General features: G+C 45.7%; 1 protein-coding gene across 3 annotated transcripts in view; it reads left to right on the forward strand.

Moving 5' to 3' along the window:
* ARFGEF2 (ADP ribosylation factor guanine nucleotide exchange factor 2) overlaps positions 1-9,013 on the forward strand; it is a 60,819-nt gene that overhangs the window by 404 nt on the left and 51,402 nt on the right. For all 3 annotated transcript variants that reach the window (XM_025191771.1, XM_025191766.1, XM_014525730.2), the window contains exon 2: positions 1-224. This exon is cut by the window's left edge and continues 2 nt beyond it. In XM_025191771.1, coding sequence (XP_025047556.1) covers positions 86-224 — 139 coding nt within the window. In that variant the 5' untranslated portion in view covers positions 1-85. The remainder of the gene's footprint in view (positions 225-9,013) is intronic.

A 9,013-nucleotide genomic window follows, 5' to 3' on the forward strand; every position in this document is an offset into this window, starting at 1 on the left:
CGCTGCTGAGGGAGCCGCGTCTCTTCCGGATCATGGGCCGGAGCCTGTGAGCGCGGGGTCGCCCGTTCCGCGGGGGGCGGCGGCTATGCAGCCCCCGGCGCGGGAGCAGGACACGCGCACCAAGAGCATGTTCGTGTCCCGGGCGCTGGAGAAGATCCTGGCCGAGAAGGAGGCGAAGCGGCCGCCGCACGGGCAGCTGCGGAGAGCCTGCCAGGTGGCGCTGGGTGAGTGCGCCGGGGGTGGGCCGGGCTCCTGCGCCGCGGGGTCGGGCTGCGCTGCCACGTTGGATCCTCCTGGACTCTGCACCTCCCAGGGAGGATCCCCGGCAAGGGGAGGGGAGAGGAGGGGGCGGGCGGGCTCGCTCGCTCCTCTCCACGCACCCCTGGGAAGCAGAAGCAGGCTGGAGGCATCTCCACAGAGAGGGGAAATGCTGCAGATCGTCCTTAGTCTCAATCCCCCCCTGGTGTCCCCCCGAGACAGATCTGAAGTGGGTGGTCGCTAGCTCCTCAACTTGATCAGCAGCATTATCTATCCTGCTGCTGCTTTGACATGTGCCGTGTCCTTCCAGCCAGGCAGCACTTGGAGGTGGCCATTTGTGTGGTGTCAGCTTCGGGGGGCACCTCAGCTGCTTTCTGTGTCCCCACTGCTTTATTTTAGAGCTGATGGTCTTCCTGCAAAAGTCATTTGCCGTCTAACCAAAGCTGTCCACGGCTGTTTTGGTTGTGTTCCTATTTTCGAGGGATCACATCAACTTGAAATCAAATTGCAGTCGGTATTGCAAATTCCTACCTGGATACTTGAGTGTCTGTACAGGTTTTTTGCACCCTTGTCGTTGGGTTTTTTCTGTTTTGTTTTGCTTTCTTCAAAGTTTGTATTCCCTATTACTGTGCAAAAGACCCAAAAGGGAGGAAAGGACTAACTGAGTAGACAGGGAAGAGTGAAACTTTACATTTAGCAGGATACAAAGTCCTGTTAAATATAAACAGACAGAAATAGTGATGCTGGCTTCTGCCACTTCTCCCCCACCCTTGTACAACAATACTAGGTGTTAATTGCAATACCAGTATGGGAAGAAGTATATATAAGGGGTTATACACACTTACAGTAATGTGATAATCTTGATTTTATACATATGGCCTAAGCACTAAATTAGGATAAGGACCCTGTGCTGTCCAATACACAGAAAATATCTCTGCTCTGAAGAACTCATAATCTAGGGCTTCCATCCAGCAGCTGCAGCTGTGTGCCCAGATAGATGTGTGCTTGGACCTTGTGGCAGGACTAAATAATAATGTGTAAAAGACAATTAGAGTGGGGAGGAAAGAACGAGGGAGTTGTTGAGATAAGAACATGTGTCCGTATATATATATATGAGATGTCGTAATTAGCATTATTCATTTTTTTAAAGTGTAATTATATTTAATTTATATTGAATAACATACTTGCTGCCTACTGGTAAGCATGTGGGTTTTGGTTTCTCACTATTCTCATTGCTTTCTTATTTGTAGCTTTTGAGATAAAACAGAAAACTGAAATCCTCTCATGAAATCAACCAATGTTGCCTTAAATTAATTGTTTTCTCTTTCACTGGGATGGTTCTGCTAATGAATAAATAGTAAAATTGTGTGGGTGTGTTTTTTCTTTTCTTTTATTAAACTGCAAAATTAAAAAAAAAAAGTGTAAAGATAAATGTGGTTGAAGATGATGGGTTTATTTAATATAATTAATGCAATTCCTCTTGCTGAGAATCCAGTGAGGGTGATATAAAAGGATTCAAAGTGTTGATGTGGATGTGTGAGGGAGAAGAAAATAGTGGTGACAGGTATCATGAAGCTAAAATATATGCTTGAGTCATCTAGTCTAATCCCCTGCACAAAAACAGGATGTGATCTTCCTAAACCATCCCAGCCAGACTCATGAAAACTTGTCCATCCCTCTCATGAAAACTTGGGTAACCTGTTCTGTTGTCTTACTGTTTTGACACTAAGGAAGTTTTCCCTGAGTTGTATTCTAAAGTTTTTCTGCTGCACTTCAGATCTGTTGTTGCATCTCTCTATGGCAAGGGAAAAATGTTTCTCTTTCCTTTACAGCAGCCTTCCAAATATTTGAAAACTGATATGGCGTGCCCTCCTCACCAACTTGTGGTAACTGTTCTTCAAATTAAACATACCTGTTTCCATCCGATTTCCAGTTTGCTTTTCAGCCTCTTTTTAGTCTTTGTTGCTCATTTCTGGACCCACTGCAGGTTGTCTATATCCTTCTTAAGACATTCTGCTCAGAATGACTCCATGTTCCAGCTGAGGCCTGAGCTATGTTGGTACTCTCACCTCCTGTGTCTTTCCTACAGTGCTTTTGTTTAGCTTTCTTCTTTTCCTTTTTTGTCAGTTATGGCATCTGCAACAAACAAGCTGGAATATAATTATTCTAAATTCCATTTATTATAGTAGTAAATTGTTAAATAAATGAAGGTTTCTTCAGTTAGATAAATTACTGGTATGCTAACCTACAAATTTGTAAGTGAGGTTACAAAACACTTCTATAGATGTCACTTGTGCTACCCATATGATTGAAATACGTGGTGCACCTAGGGTTGGTCCCCATCCTAAATAAGTGGGGAGGTCCAGGCCCTCTGTTCATTTGCTCTTAATTCCTTATTAAGCACCTGACAGAACCTCTCCATGTTAAATGAGTAGATTTGAATTTTCTAATAAGTTAGAACCATTTAGCACTAAAATAAATAACTTATTCTAATATCTAATTTTAAGACCACACTTCTGTAACTCTTGTGTTTATATACGGGCTCAATTCAAATGAACTTTTAAATTCCATTGCCACTCTTAAGATCAATGGACAGTTTTAGAAGATTTGACCAAGTAATGTGTCATATTAAATTGATTTGGCGTTGGGGCAAAGGGGAGCTTGATCATGCTTGGCTGGTCCCGTAACACTAAATTATTCTGCCAGTTATATCTATCTGAGCTTCATGTATCTTGGGAATTAAGAAATCCTGTAGATACACTACAAAAACCTACAAAAAGGCCCCAAAAACCTCCTCTTGATCCTGTTCCTTGTTATATTGGAGAAAATCTAATGGGAATAATACTTATCTGAAATTCTGAAACAACAAAAAGTAAATATAACATTAGTCTGCTGATGAGAGGATGGAAATTCAAATGAATTGCTACATTACAATGAACATTGTAGTGATTCTTATTCAGAAGTGGAGGTACCATTTCTCTGTAATTTAAAGAATTTTCTGGCTTTTCTGACAAAATTCCTACTATCCCCAGTTAAACTCAGGCTAATATATTTTTTTTAGGGGCTGCAGAACTACTTGATGTCTAGCATAAATTCCATGAAGGGAATGAGAAACAAATCATATATTTAAAAAAACGGCCAGAGAGGAATGAAAGGGAGTGTCTAAGGCATGTGAAATGTTTTGCTTGCTATGCCCAGTAACACAATTAGTTCCTGTAGACTTTTCAAAGTCTGAGGCATAGAGCATTGGGTTAGAATAAATGGAGTTTGAATAGATTTCTTCATTCCACCTTTTGCTTCAGTGGTGGATGTAATAGTTGCAGCTTGTACTCATAGTGCCGGTAAATCCCAGGAGAGACTGGGAGAAATAGAGCTTTTAAACAGAGGAGGCTTTCTGTTGTGCTCTAGGGAACAGTGTACATAGGAAAACCAGTTTTCAATAGACAAGTACCTAGTACTTTCTATATAAATAGTTGTTTGATAAACATACTCTAGGTATATGACTCCTGAAGAGTTACAAAGAGACACAGGGAAAACATATGACGGCAGTTAGGGTGGATACAAAGCCAGTCATACCTCTGGTTGAAGTGATACTTGGCAACAGGCTGTGATAATCTTCTCTGTGGATCCTGGTTTTCTCTGATTAAAAACCCACAAATCCACGATTAAAATGAAACATCACTAATATATGTGTGTGTGTATATATATAGGGGTGTGTGTGTGTGTATATATGTATATGTATGTGTGTGTATGTGTATCAGTTGAACACAATGTTTTATTGATATATTTACAATTTTTAAAGCAACTGGAAGCCTACCAGAGCCTCAGTCTCCATAATAAAATAAATTCTAAATACCTATAAATTTTAGCGTTTCATTTTGGGTTTTTTATCATGGAACATCAGAGCTTCCCCTGCCCCCTTCACTCACCAGGATGTGGATCCAGCTGCAACTGTCTCCTGCCACTGCTTTGTGGTGCTGAGCAGCCCTGACATGCCAGTGCCCTGCCCATGTTACTGCCCCTCACTCCCAAGCCACAGTCTCCAGCCCTGCCGGAGGGGACCCCCACCTGCTAGAGCTATGGGGCCAGGGACCCAGGTCTGCAGCCCCCTGCAGCAGTGCCTGAATTCCAGCTGCCACCTGTGGGAAGCAGCAGCTGTTGTGGCAGAGCACCGTGCGGAGATTGATTTTCCTCCCCCACGAGCGACACAGCCAGAGCAGAGTCAGGGTTATAGAGGAGACGGGTGTGGGCTACCTGCTGCAGGCTTGGACTTCCTGCCCTGCTGCCCTCCCCCAAGGGCCCCTGCAGTGCAGCAGGCAGGACCTGGCACAGCATGGCAGAGCAGAGTGGGGCCAGGCAAGGCAGCTCATTGCTGCCGCTGGGAGCCCCACACCGCCATGGTGAAGGACCCCTTGCCTGCCCGGCAGCAGTGAGGGCACAATTCCATGCTGTCATCCGTGCTGCTGCCACTGTACTGGGTCCTGCCTGCTGGGCTGTAGAGACCCTAGGGTGAGGACAGCAAGGTGGGGATCCCCAGTCCCACAGTGGGTAGCCCGTACCTGCCTCTGCCCTGTGCACAAATCTGGGGACATGTGCGCCCCCCTCCAGAGTGCATGCTGCAGCAGGGAACCATGCCCTTCCTCCCCACCCCACCCCACCCCAGATGAGCTGCCATGTCTGTCCCACTCCCTGCCCAGGCCCTACGCCTGTGCGTGGCCCCGCACCCCACAGCAACTGGGCACCAGCCCTGCCCAACTCCCTCCCTCCGTATGGGGGCCTCCCATTCCCTGCAGCCCTTTTCAGGCTGGAATTCTGCCAGCCTGGAAAGGGAAACCCACCACTTCCCCATGGTTTTCTCCTTTAAAGGAGAAAATCCGGGTTTTACCACTTTTTTCTGTGGCAAGTGGAAAAACCCTGTCCGGGTGTTTTAAATGACAGCCAGGTAGCGTGATCTTTGCCAATGGAGGAAACACTAGGTATTTTATATTTGATGTTTAAGGCTTCTGTTAACATGTGCTAAGGTAAACCTTTTATAAAATCAGATTAGCCAGGACACACGTTTGCTACCTGTCCTGTATAACCTTCTGTGGCATCCTTGAATAACCAATTGCAGTGTGTAACGTCTATACTAAAATTCACAATCCAGTTAGGTAGCCTGTTAAAACAAAACCCCAGTCTTAAGCTCTGACTTCTTGGAGATGTTTACCTAGCATTCGGTGTAGACAGCAGATGGGTTGTTTTTTGGGTTTTTTTTAATAATACCTTTTTCCTAGTGAAGACAAATATTACGGCCTCTTGGCCATCATCTGTTGTGGAAATTGGAGCCAGCAAGGTGTGTCATGTTGGCAAAGAGAGGATCTTGCATCACTACCAGTAGGTTTCTCAAGAGGGCTGGTAAGGTGTTGTTTGCTCTACAGACTTATCTTTGTGTTAAGCCTTTTTTGATTCATGGAAACCTGAAAATGTGACTTTGTTACAGACCAGCAAGCACACCGTAGTTTTGCTGTGTTTTAAAGACTTTTTCTTTAGAGGTGCATTGCTTGATTTTTCTGTTTAAAGCTGCACAGCTTGCAGTGATGCATTGTATGGGAGAACTTTATTTTCTCCTGGAGATTATGAATGTAGAGGTTTGACTTTGAGGGTTCCCGCAAGTCAGCTAGTGCAGCCAATCACACTTTGCATTTGATACTTTGTCTGCAGCCCAGGTGCAGTCACAGTATGGATCCTTCACAGCTCAGTGACATGCTGTTGCTGTGGCAGCTTTCATATAGCTATGGCTTTGTTGAGAGGCAGTGCAAGAAGTTGCTAAAGGCCATGTTAGGTATTCCAGCTGAGGTTGTTGCCTAGAGAATGTGAAGGCATAAGATTGAATAGGGAATGCACCAACTGCAGAAGGAGCTGTGGGAAAAGATGCTGTTGTGAATAGATGCAGTCTCTTATAGTGGATGAAATGCTTTTGGTTCAACAGCTGTTCTAGAAATGACCTACAACCAAAGCAGGGACAGTATATTGTGGAGATGGGTATGTGGACATGCCCATCTCCACAATATTGTGGACCCAGAGCTGTGCAAGGAACTTGTGCTGCCCCTGGATATATGAGCATAAGAATGAGAATGGCAGTTACAAGTTAGAAACACACGGCTTTCCCCTTTTGGAATTTGACTGTGGCTGATTTAACTGCTGGCAAGTCCCGTGGACATTGTGGTGATGTGGTTTGGCAACAGTTTCTGTATCTTGCTATGTACACTGAGTTATTTGTGTATGAAGCTTTAAAATTGTTACGTGTACATACATGGCTCACTCTTCTTCAGTTTCCAAGGAGGTATATTGTCAAAAACCATACTATTCATTTGTGGAGTAGGCCTTGGTAGATCAGCAGTTTGGGAAACCTTTTTCTAAAATAGGGGTTTCTAACCCTCGGACCGCGAAGGGTTGGCTGCCAGTCTGCAGGAGGGTTGGCTGCCAGACCGGAAATCCGGAAGTGACTGGCATACTGTGGACCAGCAGTCAACCCTTTTTTTATACTGAGTATAAAAAAGGGTTGGGTGCCTGCTCACAGTATGCCGGTCACTTCCAGTCCACAATTTGCCGGTCCACAGCATAAAAAGGTTGGGGAACCCCAGTTCTAAAACACTGGGGAAACTCATCCAGATCTTAGCTAGAAAGCTGTTGTTGAGTAATGTAGGATTTGGAGGCTAATGTCTTTGGGGCTCCAACATGAAAGATACTTCTTGTCATTTAAAAAAAGAGTGGAGACTGACAGGAACAGTTCATACTACAGCAAGACTAATGAGTAGCAGAAATTCTCTGCAAAAAAAAAAAAAAAAGTCAAAGAGATTATTGCAGTATCAAGGGCACACATTAATCCTAGCCAAGTCTCTGCAAGGCCGAGATGCTTAAGAATTTTCCATCTTAAACATACATACTGTTTGAAGAATAAGAACAGGCAAAAAAAAAAATCTTAGTTTCTATGTATGGCCTTCTGTATGCCTTGAAGAAGCAGACACTTGAATGCAAAAATTAACATTCACTAGTCCTTTTCAGTTTATATAATAACAGAGCTTTGACGTTCTCTTAACTTTCTCTTCTAAATGCTTCTCAATAAATCAACAACTATTATAAATTGTACATTTTTATTTTAAGTGTTTAAACTTTTTGCAGAAAATCCAATTCTTTGGCAGGTATCTTTTTGGATTTCTTTTTAAGGAAAAATTTCTAAAATAAGTTACTTTTCCACTAGAAACTTTTGTTTGAATGTTGATCTGATCTAGTTTCTTGTGACTGAAATGTCTCTAGAGTATGGCTTGGCCTGATACAGACTACAGAAAGATTTTTTAGGTGTCCAAGCAAGGAAAAGCCTTTTTCTATGCAGTGGTATTGGCAGTAGGTTTGGAGGGACTGACTTTCATCACTTCCTGGCAGAAATTAGTTTTGTCAAAGTGTCTGTAGCTGATTGAGTGGGGGTGGGGGCATGGAGAAGGGAAGTGGGGAAAAGGTGATTGCTGAGTATAACCTTAAGAGTAAGGGTCAACCCAACTCAAGGAGGTGCCTGGATGATATCGTGGGGCTGGCCACCATTTTCACAGGCTGATTGTGGTGCCCCCTGTGGCAGAAATGCCACCGTCTGTGCCCCCCTCCAGAGATCTGTCTCTGCCAGCGGGAGAGGCTGGTGTTGAATCCCTCAGGGCGGGGATCTCCCTCCCTGCCTACATGACAAAATCCCACTGCCTCACGTGTGGATGCTCTGGTCACCTGGGGAGAGGGGGAGAAAAGCCCAGCCCAGGCCCAGGTAGCCAGTGATGCTTTCTAAATTGGTTGGCAAGTGGCCAGCACTGGCAGCTTCCACTGGACTGGGCTGCTGAGGTCAGAGAGTTTATTTAAAGGCCTGGGCCAGGAAGAAGAGACACCATTAGCCATGCGGGCATCCAGGTGAATCTGAAACTGGCTCTCTCCTCATAACCGCATGCTCAGAGTGCCTTGCCTCCAGAGGGAAACTCCAACCACCTCCGGATGATGCGAGTGAGTAAGCTACTCGAGATCAGGCTAGCTATTTAGTTTACAGTAAATAAACTACACGGGTTTGCTCTATGGGATTCCTTTGATATTCCTATGATACTGCTCTACCTTTTACCCTGTTTCCGCCCTACCCCCTGAATCAATAAAGTTCTCCTTGTGACCGGTGTGGGAGACTTATTGAGGGGTGGGTCTAAATTATGCCGAGGAGGCCCCTTAGGTCTGTGGACTAAGGGAGACTTTCCTAATAAGCCCCAGACTTGGGGAAGTGCCCCAAGTGCTGGTATTGGGTCCAGTACCCACTGGACGATCAGGCCTGTGTTTTCCAAGGTGCGCAGAGCCAGAATCGAGTCCAGAGCCTTGGATGGTGGCAGCGGGAACCCCAGGCTAGAGGGTGTGTTCCAGGGAAGGGGTGGGCTGGACGTGTGGCACCCCCGGGAGGCACTCGGAGCCTGGAAGGTGGTCGGGCACAGTGAGGGGTGGGCGGCTCAATGCAGGAGCGCCCCCTACTGGCCTGCCACACCCCCCCCCCCGGGCCAAGGGGCCTCGGTGGCCCCACCCCTTGACACTAATTGGTTGCAAGGACTGTCTGTCATTTGTCCCCCTTACCCATTGGTAGAGAGGGGCAGGACCGCAAAACAGGCAGCATTCTCAGCCAATCAGCAGTGAGGGGTAGGGGTGATAGTCATCTTGGGCTTCCCTTTGGTGTCCTCCCCCCCCCCCCCCCAATGTTTTGCAGCGC

This window comes from Alligator sinensis, unplaced genomic scaffold, assembly GCF_000455745.1.
Source record: "Alligator sinensis unplaced genomic scaffold, ASM45574v1 scaffold76_1, whole genome shotgun sequence".
In the NCBI taxonomy this organism is placed as follows: domain Eukaryota; kingdom Metazoa; phylum Chordata; order Crocodylia; family Alligatoridae; genus Alligator; species Alligator sinensis.